The sequence below is a fragment of the Sceloporus occidentalis genome, unplaced genomic scaffold (assembly GCF_023333645.1).
Source record: "Sceloporus occidentalis isolate IW3139 unplaced genomic scaffold, rSceOcc1.0.p SCAF_1, whole genome shotgun sequence".
NCBI lineage: Eukaryota > Metazoa > Chordata > Lepidosauria > Squamata > Phrynosomatidae > Sceloporus > Sceloporus occidentalis.
Genome location: NW_028316981.1, coordinates 152,433,197 through 152,455,042, shown reverse-complemented (window position 1 = coordinate 152,455,042; position 21,846 = coordinate 152,433,197). Strand labels below are relative to the sequence as shown.

General features: G+C 42.9%; 2 protein-coding genes and 1 long non-coding RNA gene across 10 annotated transcripts in view; 2 read left to right on the top strand and 1 right to left on the bottom strand.

Annotated features, from left to right (window-relative positions):
* The window catches only part of ITGA7 (integrin subunit alpha 7), an 83,216-nt gene extending 76,436 nt beyond the window's left edge, over window positions 1–6,780 (top strand). For 2 of the 6 annotated variants that reach the window (XM_089477684.1, XM_089477674.1), the window contains exons 23-25: window positions 521–619; window positions 2,950–3,075; window positions 5,010–6,778. In XM_089477684.1, the coding sequence (XP_089333810.1) occupies window positions 521–619; window positions 2,950–3,075; window positions 5,010–5,189 (405 nt within the window). In that variant the 3' untranslated portion in view covers window positions 5,190–6,778. Of the gene's footprint in view, window positions 1–520; window positions 620–2,949; window positions 3,076–3,788; window positions 3,902–5,009 lie in introns of all 6 variants that reach the window. The other 4 variants (XM_089477693.1, XM_089477702.1, XM_089477721.1 and 1 more) reach the window with 4 other exon arrangements.
* Window positions 177–11,943, bottom strand: LOC149322442 (uncharacterized). The gene is made up of 3 exons (XR_016271773.1): window positions 11,724–11,943; window positions 4,973–5,146; window positions 177–598 (listed from the first exon to the last, which is right to left on the bottom strand). It is a non-coding gene; the product is annotated as an uncharacterized LOC149322442 (long non-coding RNA).
* The window catches only part of MCRS1 (microspherule protein 1), a 25,451-nt gene continuing 15,369 nt past the window's right edge, over window positions 11,765–21,846 (top strand). The window contains exons 1-2 of one of the 3 annotated variants that reach the window (XM_089477745.1): window positions 11,765–11,836; window positions 16,172–16,272. Coding sequence is in view for 1 of the 3 variants with exons in the window: in XM_089477735.1 (XP_089333861.1) it covers window positions 11,806–11,836 (31 nt within the window). In the remaining 2 variants the exon portion in view is untranslated. Of the gene's footprint in view, window positions 11,837–12,085; window positions 12,185–16,171; window positions 16,273–21,846 lie in introns of those variants that run through there. The other 2 variants (XM_089477756.1, XM_089477735.1) reach the window with 2 other exon arrangements.

Genomic DNA, 21,846 nt, shown 5'->3' with positions numbered 1-21,846 from the left:
TATTGGTTAGGCAAAAGAATACAAGTTAGACAAGAACTCTGTGATAACACTTTGGTATTAAGAGGTAGTAAACTGGTGTAGCTTAGGCAGCAGCACTGATGGCTTACAGTCCTTGACCAGAATTTTCTGAAGTATCATTTTGATGAAGTGGTAAACTCCAGATGCTGTCCAGACCCTTCAGTGATGCTTAGGTGTCTCTTTACTTAAACTATTGCTGCAGATGTGCCCCCTAAGAATACTGTTCAAAATTTGATGGGTCTTCAGTTAGCATTCTCCCTTTTTAAAAAGCATCTGAAATTTCCTCCACTATTTTTCTTGTGGTGTTCACTTGTTTCTTGTTGTTTTTCTTGAGTTTTGGGGTTTTTATTTGTTTTGCTTGCCTTGTTATGAACATGGTAGCAGACTGCAAAGGAACTAATATAGGTTCCCATACTGATTCTGAAGTGTCCCAGTAGAAGGCTCTGTCATTCTCTTGGTTGTGATTCTTGGTTGTTCTGAGCCTTATTCCCTTTTGTCGTAGGAATACTCTGATGTGACATCTGTGGAAGTAATTGTACGAGCCAGCATCACAGTCAACTCCACCATCCGTAACCTGATTCTGAGAGATGCCACAGCACAGGTAATTAATAATAATAATAATAATAATAATAATAATAATAATACCCCGCCTCTCCATTAAGAGTGCTTGGTACCAGCTTTGGCTGATATGCCAACTGCGCCCCTATCTGGATCAAAAGGACCTTGAAATGTTAGTACATTCACTGGTAACCTCTCACTTGGATTTCTGTAATGCACTCTACATGGGGCTACCTTTGTACCAAGTCCGGAAGCTTCAACTAGTTCAAAATGCTGCAGCCAGATTGGTCACGGGAACGTCTAGAACCGACCATATAACACCTGTACTAAAATCTTTACACTGGCTGCCAATTAGCTTCTGGGCACAATACAAAGTGTTGGTCGTTACCTATAAAGCCCTACATGGCTTGGGCCCGAGTTACTTGAGGGAGCGCCTCTCCCTACATAATCCGCCCCGCACCCTCAGAACAACGGGGAAATATGTTCTTGAATGGCCAAAGGTAAGATTTCCAGCAACGTATCAAAGAGCTTATTCAGCAATAGCTCCAACCCATTGGAACGCGCTCCTGGAAGAGATTTGACTCAGTTCGACATTAGAAGCCTTTAAGAAGGCATTGAAAACTTATCTCTTCCGGGTAGCATACCCTCCCGACTCGCTGTAGAGAAATCAGTCCCTACTGGAATAGCTTGTTATCTGATGCCCGATTGCTGTTATATATGTTTTTAAACTTTGATTGTATTTTTGGATTTGTATGATATATTGTACTATGAGTCAATAGAGCTTTTAATGATTGTGAACCACTTTGATCTGTAGGAAAAGCGGTATAAAAATAAAAAAATTATTTATTTATTTATTTCATTTAAGATCAAGGCAGCTAATAATATTAAAACATTAAAATACAATAAAATACAATGTCCCAGAAACCCACCCACCCACCATAACCAATAAAAATAATTATAAACAATAACATAAAACAGTACCATTAAAATTATTAAAACGGACAAGACAGGGTAGTCAATGGGGGTGACTGAGATGCTAATCTGGGACCAGATCCTCAGGGCTTAACTCACATTCATTTTATCTTTTCCTTGTATATTTTTTGTGGTCAAAGACAATTTCTCAAATTGCTCCTTCCAACTCCTCTCTCCTGGTAAAACAGATGCACAAACTGCTGACAGCGGCCACCTATGTCCGCTAAAATAAAATAAGTAAGAAAAATCTGAGGTGAAAGGAAAGTACACTGTTAATAAAATACAAGGTTTACTTAGGGCTCATTCCCACTACGATAAGCTCCGAATCTTGATTCGATCTATATGCCCTAGTTCCCACTGGAAATTGATTCTGATCCTCATTGAATCGATTCCAGTGGGAATAAAGCGGAGCAAACACAAAAAGCCTGGGTTATTTTGACAGCAGTTTTTTAGATGTACTTTTGGGAAAAATTGATTCTGACGCCATCCCTAACAATGGGAATGCCAGATCAGAATCGATTCTTTCTGAGGGGAGGGACAAATGGCAGAGCGGGGGGGGGTGTGTGTGTGTGTGTCCCATCCCTCCCTAGAGATGTCACACACACACCCCAGTGCTGCCTTTTGGGTTTATTTTTTAAAAAATAATAATATAGAATTAATCACAAAAGCAATAGATTGGTAAAGCAGCACTGGCGTGTGTGTGTCCCATCCCTCACCAGAGATGTCACACACACACACACACACACACACCAGTGCTGCCTTTTTGGTTTGTTTTTTTTTTAAATATAGAACTAATCACAAAAACAATAGATTGGTAAAGCAACTACTTGCAAGGAAAGCCCCCAGCCCTAATTCCTCCGAAGCAGGTTGCTGCTTACCCTGGTGCTGCCTGGCTCCCCGCATAGCCTCCGCTTGCCCTGCTACCGCCTGGCTCCCTGTGCTGCTGTATGCCACGATGATTGACAGATGAGTGGCGCAAATGGGGACAACTTTCGGGGCAAAATAAAGCGATTTCGCTCCCATTAAGAAAAAGACCTGCTTTATAATGGGAATGGAGGACCTTTTGAATTCGATTATCAACCTGGAATGGAGCCGGATTGGGATTTGGACTTTAATAAAGTCATGAGAGGAAATGGAACCTGCACTTCCTTCCAGTATAAATTGCAGCAGAACACTTAAGTGATACTGCTGGCTTGGAATCTGGACTCACTTTTGGTTTGCTTACAATTTGTGGTTCAGCAAGAGTTTGATCTTGTGCTTCCACTAAGGGAGGCAGTTCACAACCTGTCTCTTTTGGCTTATTGTTGAGCTTGCTGACTTGTTCTGATGGCAGCTATCATTCCTCATTGCACATTTCAGGTCAGCCTGCTTTATCCCTTTTTGCACTCCTCTTTTCTCCAGATCCCAGTGACTGTTTACCTGGATCCCATTGTGGCCCTGGCAAGAGGGATTCCCTGGTGGATCATACTCATTGCAATATTAGCTGGGATTCTCGTCTTAGGCCTGCTAGTTTCCATTCTGTGGAAGGTAAGCAAGCTAGACTGGGGAAAGTGACAGCGCTGCCTGGGATAGTTCTGGGGACTCAGGTCAGCCTGACCCTTCTATTTGCCTTGATACAAATTTTAAAAGGCCCAACTTGCTTCACGACACTCAAATGTGTGCCCTGGCAGGAAAGGAATAATGAAATTGTACTGATTCTTTTCTGTTTCCTGTGGATAGGTCCAAAACACACTGCAAAAATAATCCAGTTTGAGACTACTTTAACTGCCCTGACTCAGTTCTAGGGAATCCTGGAAATTGTAGTTTGTTGTGGCACCAGACCCTTTGACAGAGAAGGCTAAATGTCTCCCAAAACTACAGTTCCTAGAATTCCCTAGCATTGAACCAGGGCGGTGAAAGTGGTCTCAAACTGGATTATTTCTGTAGTGTGTTTTGGGCCATAGTTTCCTTTGCAACAAGAACTCAATTCCTCCAGTCTGTCCACCATAGCTGCACAGTCCTGGAGGTCCAAAATGTACACAATTTATCAGCTAGTTTTCACATTTTGGAAACAATTTTTTGATAACAGGAGATCTAATTCTCAATCCTGTGGAGTGTGATGGATGATGCTCTGCTTGAGGGTTACCTTTGGATAGAAGTGGATGTTTAGGGGAGCAGTCATGACTGCTGAGGTTTTTAGAGACCAGCCCTAGGTCACCTGCAAGGCTGTTAATACCATTCATACTTCTCCCCATTCCTAGTGTGGCTTTTTCAAGAGGACCAGCCGGGTATCCAAATATCCCACGAACTTTTACCGAGCCCGGCTGGCCATCCAGCCGTCTGATGCTGATAGGCAGGCCATGGAGGCCTAGTGGTAATGCCTGTTCTGACCCACCTAACTGACCCTCTGTTTGGACATCTGTATGAGTGTGAGCACATATGTGACAGGAGAGTGGGAACTGTAAACAGTTCTTGATTGTGGACTCACTAAGAATACTAATGCATGTATCAACAAACAGCAATACTCGAGCACTTTTGAGGATCCCTAAGTGCACATGGAAGTGTGTCTGGAGGACTCTGTAGAGCCTAACAAACAGGAGTAATTATCATTCTGGCATGTGGTTGCCAGGAAATTGACTGCAACAATGCATGACCATGAAAGTGGATGGGTATGAGAGTAGCAAATAGAAGGTAGGCCCACTTAAGAGAAAACTTTGACTCAAGGTTCCTCTGATAATGGGACGATGTGTGAAGAAACTTGAATGTACAAATGGATTATACTATTAACTGAATTCTAAAGTGTCAGGCCTGGAATATGGTAGTCCACCATCTGGATACGTTTTAAGACCAAGTGCCTCACTGTAGAAAAATCTGAAGATAACTGCATGCAGTCAAGGGAACTTAGATGAAGGAACTCTCAGTAATGTTTGTGCATGAATGTCAGTGTGCATGGTTACAGGTTATGTGCTCCAGATGCATGCTGTGCAGGGCTAGACCAATATGTGAGACCTGAGGCAAAGGACAACATGACTCTTCCACCCTTCCAGTGGCCAACTGATATACACGATTCAAAAGGATAGGGTCTTGTGACATATCTCAGAGCAGTCTACTTATTTAGGGAGTACAGGGCAGGCATAGTGGGACACAGCACTGTCTTGAAAAGAGAAGCCTGAGTAGAACCCAGGATGAATGGCTGGGGCACTGCTGTTGCTGTTCCTTACCATCCAGTGCCTGAAGAGGACTACCTCACTCTGCCTAGTGGTAGGGTCTGACTCTGAAGGTGTGTTAATAAGCAACCTCTCCTCCTGGAGTAAAAGAAAGGGCATGGGGACATGGTTCATTCAGTTCACCCCTAGATGCAGGTAATGGTTGTAGCCTCTAACTTGGTGGCAAAACAAAGGACATCCCACCTTCTAGTACTTCTGCCTGGTGACTTGTTGATTACCTTCACTGATGTAACAGCATGGCATCTTCTCTTCCAGCTTGGCTTCTTCAAACGTGTTCGCTATGAAGAAGCCAAGGTGCCACAGTACCATGCAGTCAAGATTCCCCGTCAGGATCGCCAGCTTTTTCGTGAGGAGAAGACAGGCACCATCACCAAGAAGGACTGGGTCACTAACTGGAATGGAGACAATGATGGTTATGTTCCTGTCTCGGCCTAGAGATACCCCACTTTGGCCTGTGACTTGTGATTTATAGAGAACTGCTACCTGAAGGACCTTTCTGGTGGCACCAGACTGGATAACAGTAGCAGTGTACTTGCCTGCTCTCCTCTCTGAAAGATCAGCAGACCCTGGACTGTCCCTTTAGGGAGGGGGATGCTTACTAGAAATTCAAGAGGACCTGTGCTTAACAGAGGGGGTGGTGACCAAAGGCTCTACATGTCTTTCCTGGTATTCTATCTTTTCTTATAAAGATGGGCAGCACATGATGCAGGAAACTGAGCCGCCACCAGAAGAAACCCTCCACTTTTCCAGTTTCCCAAAAAGAAAGAGGAGGAAAAGTCAACATGTACACTGCTGTTGAGAGTTGAACTTATATATTGTCTCCTTTACTGTGAATGGACTGCACATTTGCTACAAGAGACATGTTTCTTTGGGAATGAGGAGAAGGTAAATTCCTTGGGTGTGTTATAAGCATTCAAAGCAAAACCAAAACTCTGGTGAAGAAAATGATAAACTGCCTTCTCCTGAGCAAATTCATTTTCTTCATGCTAGCTTTTTATAATTTATACTGTATTGCTTAACTAATATCAAAGACACTTGTTGCCTGAAACGGAGTGGTAGGGTGGATCCAAGATGGCATGCTTTATTCACAGAGGTCCTTAGTATTGATGTTAATAGAGTGGCACCAAAAGGGCCTCTAGGTTGCTCTATAATGGCTTGACTTGTTTTCTAAAACAAAGCCAGATTCTGATTGTTACAGAATTAATTTTCTGCCCAGCCATAAAACATGCACTGACAAACATAGTATGTGTGCATTATTCAATCTAGTACAGCCACGTGGTAGTTTAAGAGACACAGGACCTGCTTCTCCCAGCAACAGGAGAGAGAACTTTTGTGACTACTATACAAAAACTGGGCATTTCTTAATCCTGCCACTCTCCTTGGACACCAAATGGTGGCAGCTATGCAGGGCAATCCTTCATGTGTGTCATCATAAGTATAGCTTGGAAAAGTAATCCCAAAAAACAAGTCCTGTATAAATAAATACTATTGAGGTCAGTGGGAGTTACAGCCAAATAACTGTGTACCGCTGGAGGTTCAGTTGTGTCCTTTCTTTTACTGGCATGCGCAAATACCACAGTGCAGTACCTCTGTTTCCTAGACAGATATAAGCAAGAACCTGTCTTTGGCCACAATTCCTTTTCTAGAAATACAAGTGACATATCATGCAAATGCAGAATGGGAATGAACATGATAAATAAAACACTTCACAGTCTTTGCTGAAAATATCATAGGCATTTTGAACAACAAAAACAACAGGATCAAATCAGAGTGAAAGACAAAAGTCAAAATCAAGATCAAGTCTACTACACTATGAAATGATACACACTGCCTGACACAGATTTTCAATATAGAAGCAAATCAATTTCTTTATACTGTATTGCAAATAATAAAGTTGGTGAATGTAGGAGAGGTGGTGAACATAACAGAGGCTTACCCTTTCTGTGATATTTATTGAACTTCAGGAAAGTTACTATACCTGTAAGTTATAATTAGAGGTGCTCTTTGCTTCTAAGATGAACTGCTAGTGTCTCCTACTCTAGTCCAAAAATACTGAGGCTAGTTTGAATTTTACTGGTAGTACTGTCCATGTTGTTTCCTTCAAATTTCCTACTAAAAAAGATTAAGAATTGGGAGGGTGGCTATGAAAGAACTAGAAAAGGTCCTAAAATACAAAGCTATACAAAAGTTAGAATCATACAAGCCATTCTATTCCTTATTACCATGTATGGATGAGGGAGCTGGACAATTAAGAAACAAGATAGGAGCAAAATTAATTCATTTGAGATGTGGTGCTGGGGAAGAGCAGTAAGGATTCCATGGACAGTGAAAAAGTAAAACAAATGGGTTCTAGAGCAGATCAAGCCAGAAATCTCCCTGGAAGTCAAAATGACACAACTTAGGCTGTTGTATTTTGGACACATAATGAAAAGAGAGGACTCATTAGAAAAAAACAGTAATGCTGGGAAAGGTGGAGGGAAGTAAGCTAGATGGAGGGACTGTATTAAGAAGGTCAAGGGTATGAATTTGCAGGAACTAAGCAGAGCAGTGGACAGGGAATCTTGAAGAAGTCGCATCCACAGGGGGTAGCCATAGGTTGAGATTGACTCAAAGGCAGTTAATAACAGGAGCAACAACAACTTTATGATAATTAACAATCCAACAGCAATAGCCCTTCAAAAACAGGGTCATAAGTTGTACACAGGCATTTCAGTGCAGTTCAGGCCAGGCTGATCCCTCCTTTCTAATGATCTCACTCAGAGCTTGGAAAGTCAGTTTTTAAAAATAGGTAGTTATCATTGAAAGAGCTTCCTAGTAGTTCTACAGTTACAGTTTTTAAGTCAGAGGTTACTTTCTTGTTTCTCAAAAGTAACAAAGCAGAAACTTTAATGTATACCACCATCTGAATGGTGCAAGCTGCTGGCCTTCTGTCCACATTCCAAGAGAGCAAGAGGTACAGAGTGAACAGTTTTTAACAATGTGATACTGTTCCTTCACTGTTTAGTGATGTACACACTTGCAATTACAAAAGTGACTTCAAGCATATATCATGGAAAAATGAAAACTATCTTTTGTTAAGTTGTTATTAACTACTGAATTGATGTTGACTCATGGCAACTCTGTGGATGAGACATCTCCAAGACCCCCTGTCCTCCACTGCTCTGCTCAGCTCCTGCAGGATCAGGTCCATGGCCTCTCTGATTGAATCCAATCATCTGGTATGTAGTCTCCTTCTCTTTCTACTGCCCTCTACCTTTCGTAGCATCATTGTCTTTTCTAACGAGCCATGCCTTCTCATGATCTGGCTAAAGTATGGCAACCTCAGTTTAGTTATCCTGGCCTCTGGGTAGAGTTTAGTCTTGATCTGTTCTAGGATGTATTTGTTTTTTGGCTGTTCATGGTATCCTTAGCAGTCTTCTCCAGCACAACATCTCAAATGAAAAAAAAAAGATTTTCTATTGTCTTTCTTCACTGTCTAGCTCTCATATTTGTACTGTACATGGTGATGAAAAATACAGTGGCTTGAACAATCCTCACTTTAGTTTTCAAAGTTATATCTTTACATTTTAGGATCCTGTCCAATTCCTTCCTATTTTCCCTTCTCATTCCTATTATTCTAATTTCTTGGCCACAGTCTCCATTTTGATCCAAGATACGAGAATTTCTTAACTATTTCAATTTCCTCGTTATCTAGGATGAATTCTTGTAGATACTCCATGGTCATTATTTTTGTTTTCTTAATGTTTACCATTAATCCCACCTTGGCACTTTCTTCTTTAACCTTCTTCAGTAATAGTTCCAAGTCTTTGTTGGTTTCTGCAAACAGCATTGTGTCGTCTGAATATCTTAGGTTATTAATGTTCCTTCTTCTGAATTTCACTCTTCCTGCCTCTGAGTCTAAGCCTGCTCTGTCTATGATATTTTCTGCACACAGGTTGAATAGACAAGGTAATAGTATGCAGCCTTGCCTGACCCCCTTTGCCAACTGGGAATCATTCTCTTTTACCATACTCAGTTTTGATGGCAGCTTCTTATCTTGAATACAGGTTATGCATCGGGACAGTCAGATGTAGTGGCACTCCCATTCCTTTGAGAGCATTCTAGTTTTTCATGGTCTATGAAGTCAAAGGCTTTGCTGTAATCGAGAAGACACATTCCTCTGTGTCATTATATCATTTCTATTTCCACCATGCTAGTGTGGAATTTCTGCAACCCAATTTAGCGTGATGTATACTGGATGCATATCACAGTTGATTTACATAACTTTAAGGTAAACAATGAAGCAAGAGCAGTTATGATTTACATAAGTAGAAACAAAAGATTGCAGTAACTACAGGACCATTGCATTAATTTTCTATGTAAGCAAAGCTGTGCTCCAAGTTGTGAAGCAAAGATTCCTACCATATATGGGGTGAGATATCCCAGAGATGCAAGCTGAATTCAGGAAAGGAAGGGATGCAAGTAATTAATTTAAAAGGCAGTGGTTTGCACACTACAATTCCCAGGCTGAGCATCCCTTCAAATCCAATGGTAGGTATTCCTACCTTGGCAATCAAAATGAGATTATTATGGGAAAAAAGTACATTGCTTAGGAAAAGAAAATTTTCACAGGGTCAGTGATGCTTAAGATGAGATGTACTAATAGCTACAGTCCAGAATGATATTACAAACACTGACAATTATGGCATTGCTGATACCCTGATTCTAAAGATTAGGATTGGGACATAGAAATCATACTCAAAATCACTTGCATGATCAGCTGCTTCTTAAAAAGAAGTTGCAGTTCAATCCCTCAGCTGGCAGCAAGCAAGATTAATGTGTCACAACAAAACCACTTGTTTTTGGAACTCAGGTTTCCTCTGTACATACAGCAGGCAGCAAACCATCTATAATTAAATCAATTGTGTTTCGTATTATACAGTTATAGAAGACACATTCCTCTATCTATGCCATTATATCTTTATTTCCACCATGCTACTGTGCAGGGATGTAGCCAGGATTTTGGGAAGGGGGGGGGGTCCAAACTAAGTGCCACCATTATAATGGGGCATGGGTGCGGCGGTGCAGCAGCACACACCATTCATTTTATCTAACGGAAAGGGGGGGGGGTCCGGACCCCAAGAACCCCCCCCCCCTGGCTACGTCCCTGTACTGTGGAATTTCTGCAGCCCAATTTAGCTTGATGTACACTGGATGCATATCACAGATGATTTACATAACTTTAAGGTAGACAATGGAGACACTGAAATAGTTTAACATTTTCCGCCCCTTGGCTCAGTCGTTAATCAGAATGGAGGCTGCAGTCAGGAAATCAGAAGGCTAGAACATGGAAGGGCAGCCATGAAGGAACCGAAGTGCAAAGATGTATAACTGCATACTGGAGTTAGGATTTAGGATCGTCTGGGCCATAATATTTCCCATTTCTATGTACAGTTGTGAAAACTGGACAACAAGGAAAGCTAATTGGAAGAAAATAAACTCATTTGAAATGTAGTGTTGGAAAAGGCTTCTATAAATACTTTGGACTACCAAAAAGACAAATGGGTTTTAGGGCAAATCAAACCTGATGGAGCCCTGGTGGCACAGTGGTTAAATGCCTGTTCTGCAGCCATTCGCAGCCACAAGGTTGTGAGTCTGATCCCAGGCAAGGCTCCAGGGTCCATTCAGCTTTCCATCCTTTTGTAGGTCAGTAAAATGAGTACCCAGCTTGTTGAGGGCAATTAGCTTATGCATTGTAAATCATTTAGGGAGTGTTTAAGTGCACTGATAAGCAGTATAGATATGTACTTGCTATTGCTATAACTACCCCTAGAATCTAAGATGATTAAACTGAGGCTGCTGTAATTTGGACACGTCATGAGAAGGCAGTACTAACTAGAAAAGTCAGTGATGCTTGGTAAGGTAGAAGGCAGTAGAAAAAAAGGAAGACTGTGTTCCAAATGGACAGTTTCAGTCAAGGAAGCCATGGTCCTGAGTCTGCAAGGCCTGGGCTGTTCAGGATGGGATGATTTGGAGGTCTCCCGTTCAGTTAACAAGACAACTGCACTGGAGCACTGGCTGTTATCAAGCCAGCTATTAGAAAATGATTAGAAAACTGCAAGAAAAAATAAAACCTGTTGTGGAATAACTCAACTCCAGAAGCAGTGAGTGAGTAAACCAGTGAATCCCAGATACCTTTGTGGAGAAAATGGCAAGGTCAGGATCCCATCTGTTTATTAATGTCTTATGAAGAGGCTAAGCGCAAAAATAACTTTGTTTATTCCATGGCTCTGTTTTCCAAAATACAGTTTTTAAATCTTGGAGAGACTTTATCCTAGCAGTAGGATGATAATAACCTTTTAATGACACGCGTGGGAGTTGAAAGAGGTTTAACTGGCAGGAGGTTTAGAGGAAGGTGTGAAAAAGGAGCAAATAAGAGCACAGCAACATATGGGGAAGAAGACAGAAACAAAGGTTAGTTTTAAAGTATAGCCCGGTCTTTCTGGACGAATTACAATTGCAAAGACGCAATGAATTGCAGTTTTGAAAGTACACAGGCATTCATTGCAATTTCAATTTCCACATGTACACTTTACACATTTCTAAAGGCACCACCTATCTACTCAAGAGTTAAATTATACTGAGTTCAATGGGACAGGTTTGCAACCTACAACAACCCCACATTCTACTAGCTCCCCAAATCCTAACTCAACATCCAAAGCCTTGCAAAGCAACGCTTCACATTTTGGAAGCAACCACATTGGAGAAATAACCCGGTTTGGCAGCGCTTTTGGCTCTTTGCTATGGAATTCTGGGAGTTGGAGTTTGTTGTGGGGCCCAGAGCGGAGCACAAACTCCAACTCCCAGAATTCCATAGCAAAGAGCCAGAAAAGGTGCAGCCCAAGGGCCCTTTTCACACTAGGGAGTCGGGACTGGCAACGTGCCTTTAATAAAGATGGCTGCCCCCCAAAACCGCCCTCTATGACAAACCGGAAGTGGGTGGGGCTCCGTAGTTAGCTTTTCTCCTCGTCATCCGGAAGTGATTCCGCTTTCGGTCGCGCTTCGGAGATGGATGCGGGGAAGAGGCCAGAGTCGTCGTAACGGTGAGGCCTCGGTGCAGTAAACCTTCTCAGCGCCTCAGAAAGGGGCTCGGAGTAGGCCGGGGCTACTTTTACTCTCATCGCCTCAGAACAAAGGAAAAGAGTTGGAGGCGGGCGGGAGGCGCATGCGCGACCGGAGACTGCGGCGGTTGTGTGGCTGCGCATGCGCGGCCGACCGGAGACTGAGGCCGGTGTGTGAGTGCGCATGCTCGCGCGTCGTTTCCTCTCGTCCCTCAGTTGGCGTTGCGGGAAACTTGTGCAACCTTGTGCGCCTGCGCACTTGGCAACTCAGGGCAGCGCTGGAGGTGTTTCAGGCTGGCCTTTTTTAAATCCCCGGAACAGCCCTGTGAGGTAGGCCAGTGGTTTGACACACTTCAACTGCCCTGGCTCAGTGCTAGGGAATCCTGGGAATCGTAGCTTGTTGTGGCACCAGCGCTCTTGACAGAGAAGGCTAAATGTCTCACGAAGCTACAGTTCCCAGAATTCCACAGCATTTGAGCCGTGGCATAGGTATACGCGATGTTAAAGCGGCCTGAAAGTGGATTATTTCTGCAGTGCAGATGGGCTCTATGTTTACACTCCCTTCTGCGAAATGCTTGGGGTGAGGAGTGTTTTGGGTTTTGCAGTGAGGCTCTTGGAGACAGCTGCCGTCTTGGTTTGAGTGTTAGAGTATGACTCTGGGGCCAGGGTTCGATCGCCCTGGACTCGGCCCTGGAAGCCCACTGGGGGACCTTGGGCAGGTCACACTCTCTCAGCCTCACAGGGAACAAAGACCTCTCCGCCGCCTCAGGAAACAACCACGTTGTATCTTAGAAATAGGACCCAAGTCTAAACATGAAGCTCGTTTATGGTTCATATGCACAATTCAGCTCGCTTATGTTTCTTGGTATCTCCAGCTAGGGAAGAATTGGGTGACAGCTGATAAGAAAGATTCTTGTCTGCCCAAGGCTGCATCTGCACTGCAGAAATCATCCAGTTTGACACCGTTTTAACTGCCATGTCTCAGTGCTCTGGGAGTCTAGCCATTGTAGTTTTCTGGAACGTTTCAAACGCCTTCTCTCTCAGAGAGCTCTGGTGCCACAACGACCCACTGCTCCCAGGACATGGCATTGAGACGTGGTACTTGAAATGGTGTGAGTCCTGATGGTTTCTGTAGCGGAGAGGCAGCCTAAAATTCAGTAGAACCATTACCATTGGGAGCTGAGAAGGTTATAACTCTGACATGAAGGATGCTCCTAATGTAGCCTCAGGCCTTTGGGGGCACAGAAACAGCCTTTATTGCCTCGGTCACCAGTCATTTTAGAAAACTACTATTTTGGCATTTATTGATTTTGAAAAGGCTTTTGATGCGGTTAATTGGCAGTTTCTATTTAAAATCTTAGATAAATTAAATTTAGGGACGAATTATACCAACTGGATGAGATAAATTTATAAGCAGCAAACAGCCAGAGTGATTATGAATGGAGATAAAACACAAAGATTTCAAATAAAAAGAGGCACGAGACAAGGATGTCCCTTCTCCCCATTATTGGGGGATTAAATAAATTGGAAATAGGGAAAATATCAATAATCAAAATGTCTATCTTACCTAAATGTATGTTTTTATTTCAAATGTTACCGATACTCTTAAATGATGAAACCCTTTCAAATATGGAATAAGGAAATAGCGAAATCTATCTGGGATGGGGAAAAAACATGGGTCAAAATGAAAATTCTACAAGGTTTTAAAGAAAAAGGAGGATTGGGGAGGCCAAATTTAAAATTATATTACGAGGCTTGTGTTTTAACTTGGATAAAAGAGAGGATTAATTTGGAAAATAAAAAGTAATTAGAACTAGAAGGAGATGATCTGAATACAATATGGGAAAGTTGAGGCAGACAGAAAATTTAACAACCGTTGCATAAGGAAGAAGTCACTATTAAAAATCTGGCAAAAATACAAATTTAAATTATATAGGAAAATTCCCAGGTGGATTTCACCCCATGAAGCATTTTATAGAAGAGAAACGATGGGCGGAGAAAAATGGATGACATATAGAACTTTAATTAAAAAGGAGGGAGGGAGGGAGGGAGGATGCAGGAGTATGAAAACACTAGAAGAGCTCTGAGAGGAGGGGATGGAGATCAGCTGGTTTAATTATGGGCAAATTAAAGAGCGATTTAAAATAGACAACACAAGACAAGGGTTTGAGGAAAAGGAATTAGATAAAATAATATCTGGGGATAAACTGATTAGTAACATTTATAAACTCATACTTAATTTGAATCAAAAATGTAATGATTCAGTGGGCACAAAATGTAGGGTATTCAATAGAAGTTTAAAAATGGGAAAATATTTGGGGTAAAATTGGGAAATATACAAAATCACAAAATTTGAGAGAGAATTTCTATAAAATGTATTTACGTTGGTATATTACCCCAGAAAAACTGGCCAAAATGTGTAAAAACAACTCAAATTTATGTTGGAAATGTAAGAACGAACCAGGGACATTCTTCCATTGTTGGTGGACATGTAGTAAAGCAAAACAATATTGGAAGAACATAAATAGTATTGTTGGGAAGATTCTGGAGAAAAAAATAAAATTAAAACTTGAATTTTTCCTACTAAGTATGTGGGGCCCTGAAATAGAGAAAAAACACAAACAAATTTGTTTCTATATGATTACGACGGCACAAATATTGTTTGCACAGAACTGGAAATTAAAAATAGTACCCGAAACAACAAATTGGTTAACCAAATTAAATGATATGATAGAAATGGACATATTGTCCCCAAAAATGTCCCTAAAACCCCTGGAGGAAACTCTTAAAGAATGGGAACCAATTTTAACATATGTGGAAAATAGAAATAATATTGATTAGCAAATGACCCTAAAATATATTTATTTAGAGAATCATATAAAGTTAAATTGCGGACCAAACTGGAAGGAATATAAGAAATAGCAGGACAGTGTGGGAGAGAATTTAGCATGTATATACATATATGTAGAGAAAGAGAGAGATGAAGAACTTTAGGTCTAGTTAGTCCTCTGTGTTAATAATAAACATTTAAATAAATGAGTATATAATTATAGTACATAACTGAATAAAGACAGAATTCACAATTTTTTCTTCTTCTATAATAGTAGCAAACATATTAATAATGGCTTTAAAAATAGAAAAGCAAACAAAGAATTAAAAACAAGTTAACCAATAATACTAATTTTGGAAATCCACATGAGCAGAGGTTAAGAAACTGTCAAGACTTGAGGAGGAAGTTAGCATGTGAGGCGTTTTGAATGAAATGAAGGTAAGATAGTAAGAAGGTAAGAGTGGAGGAAGAGAATGAATAAGATTCAGTTGATGATGGTTGAAAGAAGATGTGAAGTAGAAGGGGCTAAGGAGAAGAAGGATTTAAGTAGGTTGGATTATGTAAGGAGAAGGTTCGAGAAGGGGTAAGAATAAGATGAAGAAAGATGATGAAAGAGACACTAGTAACTGCATAAGATGTCCAGAATATGAAAATAAGAAGAAAACTTACCAACAGACGCAACTTACTTTTTTGTCTTCTTAACCTCTATGAATTCATCAAAGACCTGCTTTGTTTGTTGTTTTATATGATGAATGTGATATGATGTTATTTTAATCAATAAAAATTAAAAAAAAGGGGGAAAAAAAGAAAACTACTATTAGACTTTTAGTTTTGGCAGTTAGAGTTTGTCTTTGGCCACTGTGCTTACAATTGAGTTCAAGCGGCAAATTGCCCGGGGGCAATATCATGGACAAATGGATATTGAAATCAAAAAGCCTAGTGAATGGTAAATGCTGGAAAAGAGATGAAGGTTTACACTCCTGCTTGTTATTCCATACCTCTCGGTGATGTTTGCAACCATTGACCATAGTATCTTTCTAGGTCAGGGGTTCTCAACCTTCCTAATGCCGCGACCCTCAGGTTAAGAACAGCAAAGTGGTCGTAACCTACAGGTTGAGAACCACTGAACTAGAGTATTATAGATTATGACACCAAACCTGGGTCTTAGGCGAACCCTGTGAAAGGGTCATTTGACCCTCAAAGGGGTCACAACCCACAGGTTGTGAACAGCTGTTCTATGTAAATTGGGAATTGTGAGCACTGGGATTCAGTCACTTCACTTCTTCTTGGAGATCCAGTTCTAGAAGGCAGTACTAGTGACACTGTGGCCCAACTTTTATGTGGCATGGTCTCACAGGGTCCCTCTTATCTTCAAGGCTGTTCAACATCAATATGAAACCCACCAAGTGAAGCTGTCCAAAGATCTCAAATGTGGTGCCCTCAATATGCTGATGCCTAATTGCCTTTCTCTTTTTCATTTGATTCAGGTGAGGCAGTAGAAGTGCTGAATTGGCGCCTAGGATCAGTGATGGACTGTATGTGGGCCAGTGAAGTGAAGCTCAATCCTGACAAGGCTGCGGTCCTGTTGGTGAGTGGTCCATTTCCCAGCAGAGAGGGTCCTGTCCTCCTGCAATCTGGGTTTAGCTCCTCCTATTTGCTCCTGTAGGCAGGGACAATAAACAAAAGACCGGCCCCTATATAGGGAGGAGCTAGCCCCCCTGAGCCTCAGTCTTGTTCCTGCCTAAGCTCCTAGCAGGATGTTCTCTTCGAGCCAGCAAAGTTTTTCCTTTCTACGAAAGCGGTTTGAGAGTTTTCTTGGCCTTCCCTTCTTCTCCTCTCTCCTGCCTTTCCCCCCTTCCTTGGTGGTGGCTATGGCAGAGGACCCTGAGAGCATGGGTGAAGGGCCATCCTTAACCCAGGCTTCCCTAGCTCAGGGTCTGCCAGCTCAACAGAGGGAGCTGGCTTCAGAGGGAGACCCATTGGGATGTGTTTGCTGTTGCTCTGCAGCTTCTTTACTACAGCCTTGGAAGCATGAAGAAGACTTAAAATGGCAAGGGCTCCCAGGATTGGAGAAAGGTCTTGGCTTTGCCAATGACTCTCCCTCTCCTCCAAAGCTGCCCCCTTTCATGGTGGGAGCACAGGAGATTTCTGCAAACAGCATTGCAGCACATGGGAGCCGTGGGAAGAGATGATGAGGGGTATCCCCTCCATGTCTCTGTTTCTCCACATCACCTCTGCCCAGCCTGTTTAAGGCCAGGGATCAGTGAGGAAACTGGCCAGAAGTCATGGAAACTTCCCTGCTCAGCCCATTTGGGGCCAGAGTTCAGAGGACAGGCCAGCCAAAAGCCATGGCAAAGGATTTCTCTGCATCACCTCTGCCCAGCCCAAAATGGCCAAGGTCAGAGAGGCAAGCCAGCTAGAAGTCACAGGAGAACGGTGAGTACCAGGGGCTCTCTCTCTCTAGCCACCAAAGAACCTTTGCCAGATCTAATGCCCTCGCTCAGGGCCGGCATTGCCATGAGGCCTCTGCCATGGCCATTGCAGGCACTATGCCTAGCATAAGGTTTGGGACTCTGCCAGAAGGGCAGATGGGGGCATTAACCCTTGGTCTCCCCCTTCCTTCCCATCTCTGGCCCCAATGGCACCCAGGACCCTAACAGGTGTGGGGGATCCTTTTGCAGACTGGGAAACACATGGTGGTGTTGCCAGGGCTCCTGCACATTCCTTTTGAATTCTTATAATGAGATGGTGTGTAAGGAGGCAGAGGATTCCTCCTCTGTGTTGCACAGACACATGGCTGTAAAGGAAGCTGGACTTGGCCCAGCAGGAGCTGAAGCTTCCAACTCTAAAATGGTCTTTTTTGGCTGCCACAGAGCATCCCACAAAAAAGCACAAAATGGCTTCATGTCCAACCCAGAGAGAGCATGGCCTCTGCCACCCACTTCTAAACAGAGGCTGGATGGCCATCTATCGGGAATGCTTTGATTGAGAGTTCCTGCATGGCAGAATGGGGTTGGACTGGATGGCCCTTGGGATCTCTTCCAACCCAAGGATTCTTTGAGAGACCACATGGATACAAATCCTCCTGTGTTCCCTCCCCAAAAATTACAACAACAAAAAGGGGTAAACCATTTGTGGATATCATGGGTGGAGAGTTCCCTTCACCCCCAATTGTGTTTGGCTGCCCCTAACTGTGGCACTCTTGAGAGAAAACCTTGAGCGCTTGGCCTCTCCTTTCCATCAGAGATTATCCTTTCTCAGGACACAGACTTACCTCAGGTAAATGTAGAGCCATGTCCCACAGCAGCCCCTCTGCCCTTTCCAGCTACCTATGCAAGTGGGAGGGAGCTGAGGACCAAGCTAGCTTCTATCATGCAGCCAGGTTACTATAAAGCCTGTCTGAAATTAAAAGGGCTAAGCTGTAAACCCCAGCTTGAAGTTGGGGCTGTTTTAAACATAAAACAAAATGCCCTGTGAGTATCAGGGCTACACTACAGGCCATAGGCAGCTATCTACCCATGATTAGCAATGGTCTTCAGTCACTGCTAACTTAAGAGCAGTTTCCTCAGTGCTTGGAATAAGCCACTGCCCAGGCAGCCTCCCTTGATGGGGCAAATAAAGGAGGGGAGAGCCCCCACATCAACAGGGCTGTGGGCTCAGATTTACAAGAGATACTGGTTAACCTTTCTGGTGTTCATTTTATTAATGTTAGCACATGAAGTTTGAGTTGTGCTGTTTCTGCTCACCTCCCTCTCCTTTTTCCAGGCCAGAGAAGATGCCTGGAAACTAATTCTTCAAGGGAGGGGCTAGCCATAAAAGCCACATGATGACTTTTCTTGCCTCCTCATGGGCCTCCATCACTGTCTCCATTAGGTCCAGAGCCTTTTTGCCTTAGGTGGAACAGCCAAAGACATAGGATGAGCACATGGTTCTACCTCCTTTGTACAAACTGTTATCAGCCATAGCACTTCTCATTAAGAGCATAAGCTTTAACAATACAGTGGTACCCCGGGATACGAATGCGCCAGGATACGAAATTTCCGGGTTACGAAATAAATTTATTTTAAAAAACTGTTCCGCGTTACGAAAGTTTTTTCGGGTTACGAAAAAACTTTTGGTGCTTTTCGGCGCGATTTCGCACCAAAAAGCGGCTTTCGCTATTAGCGCCTATGGGCATTTCGGCTAGCGAAAGTTTCCGGGTTACGAAAAGGGCAGCGGAACGAATTAATTTCGTAACCCGGGGGACCACTGTACAGATTCATTTAAATGCTAATAAACAGGGTGACTCAAGCAAGGAGAAGGTCTCTGGTCACTCAGCAGACCTCTAATGCTTACATGCATTGAGGATCTTTGGTAAAAACATCTCATATGAGGTGATAGATATATTGGATTAAGGTGACCAACCAAACTCCATTTTAGTGGCAAAAGGATTATGTTCCTGTTATAAAACACAGTGAACTTCAGTCAGCTAGCCTCAAAAGATGTGGCTCCCCTTGCCTTCCCTTCTTTCTTGGAGAGATGTCTGTTAAAGGGAAGAAACTAAAAAAAAAAACAACAACAATAACAACACAGTTTCTTCCATGAGATGGTTCTCACTAATACAGGGGGTTAAGAAAAATTCTTATCAAAAACAAACAGACAGACTCCTCTCCATGGGGGGAGAAACTCCCCTTCCTCCATGAGTGTTTTAAAACAATATAATCAGGTTTCTCTACTAAGGGGTGGCTTCAAATCCCATTCAGACATCCTACAGAGCCCTGAGGGGTCTGCCACAAAAATCACAATTACCTCTTACCTTGTCTAGATTGTTAAATTTTAAGTAAGAATGCCTGCTGATGGGCTTGCCGTTCAACTGCTGCCTGGCTTGGAAAGCCTATTGTAACAGGATCTATCATACATATGATGAATTGGGCTCAAGGCCATGGAGGTTCATGCTGCTAATCTCTTTTCTTTAGTGGTCTCAGGGTGCTACAAGATTCCTTTGCATATTGTTGGGCATGCTTTGATTGTGATTTCCTGCATGGCAGGGGGTTGGACTTGATGGCCCTTCTGGTCTCATCCAACTCCACGATTCTATGATTTTATGGTTATAAGGTTAGCTGCTGTGTGGGTGAGTGTCTTATCCCTGATTGGGTTTTCATGGCATGGTCTGGTCCAAACAACACCATTGTTTACTACCTTTTGGGGCTGGAAAAACTTCCTAGTGCCTATGCCTTGTTTTCTGCTAGCAAAAACGCTCAGATTTAATATACCATACAGCTCCATATAGAGACTTACACCAGCCACCTATATGCCCACAGCTTTTATATATATATATATATATATATTCCAAAAAACAATCAAAACAAAAATACAACACAGCAAACTATGATTTTACTATTTTATATAGGAGACTCCATTTTACTATGCGATTATATTTTATGTGCCTTGAGCTTCCATGGATTTGGTATCCATGCAAAGTCCTAAATCCAACTCCATATCGAGGGCCCACTATACTATTTTAAATTTAGGTTTGTGTTCCTTTGACAGATCCCTTTTGTGGAAAAAAATTCTCTCCTCAAAATTAGATACCAGAGGGCTATCCTTGCCAAGCCCCCTGTTCCCATTTCATGACTCCTTAATCAGCAGTTCATTTAGCCGGGAGACCCCTCAGCCTTCATACAGGTTGATGATAGTCTGCTACATGGAGTTGGGGTGATTTTTGAAGTCTCTAGACATGTTCATCCTCAAAAGAAATCAGACTTAATTCTGACCACATGCCCTGTTAACACAGAGTGCATCTATGCTTCTGCATGGACTCACCAATGTCTGCGAGATAAAGGTTAATCCAGTGTCTTCTTTGCCTAACCATGGGATTAGACTTATTTTACACAGGTTCACGGATGTTCCAGTAAACAACTGCACATTGTTTTGAAATTTTAATTGGAGGTCAGACATTAACATTCCTCTTTCAGAGTGGTAAGTCTTAATTACTACAAATGAAATCACCTTAATATCACCTTCATTGCTATAACCAGTTGACAAGGTGATCAGTGATAGGCTGGAAGCTGCCATAGGTCCAGATTAGATCAGGTTCTATTCTGATTGATCACATAATCCACTGCTTAGGCAAGTTCTCATCAACTGCTTCAGGTTTTCAGTGGCTGACCTGCTATAGTCCATCCAAGATGACGTTAAGAAGGGACTTGACCCAACATGGTTATAAGGCAGGTGTCTGCCATCACGTCGTTTCTGCTCCATACGAGAGCAGCTAGAATGGCAGCCATCCCCACATTAAGAGGCTTTTGAGGGGAGTTTTCCAACAGGGCCTGCCCACCAGACATCGTTTTCCATCTTGGGATGTGAACACGGTCTTAAAGGCTCTTGACGGTTGGGCCGATCAAGTCCCTTTGGGAGGCCTTCCTCAAACACCTCTCCCTCAAGGTCATCTTCCTCACGGCCATTCCCTCCGCCAGATGGGTGTCAGAGCTGGGGCCCTGTCGGTACGTAAAGACTTGTGTATTTTTAGGCCTGTCAGTGTGCCTTCGTCCAGACCCTACCTTCGTGCCTAGGGTCAACTCAGCCTTTCAGGTGTCACAGGACATTCTCCTGCCTTCATTCTGCCCCGATCCTAAGAAGGACTTGGAAAAGACCTGGCACACATTGGATGTGTGCAGAGCCCTCAAAATCTACATCAAGAGGACTTCAACCTTAAGGTCATCTGAGATGTTCTTTTCCTTTTGCCTGGGCTCTTTGGGGTGCAAGGTACCAGTCTCGACTCTGAGTAGGTGAATCAGGTCTTGTATTCAAAAGAGCTACTGAACTCTTGATCGCACTCCACCCGAGGGGTTGATGGTGCACTCAACCAGGAGTGCATCTACCTCTGCGGCCTTGACCACTAGCGCCTCCCTGTCAGATATTTGCAGGGTGGCCACATGGAAGTCGCCTTCGACCTTCATAAGACATTACAAACTGGACGTGTCTCAGTCCGCAGAGGCATCATTTGAAAGGAGGTTCCTCCAACAGATTGTGTCGGGGGCCACAGTTCGAGAGGGCTTTTGTAAATCCCAGATTGCAGGAGGACAGGACCCTCTCTGCTGGGAAAAGGAACGTTGGGTACTTACCGTGACACGTTCATTTCCTGCAGAGAAGGGTCCTGGCATCCTGCCCACCCGGGTGCTGC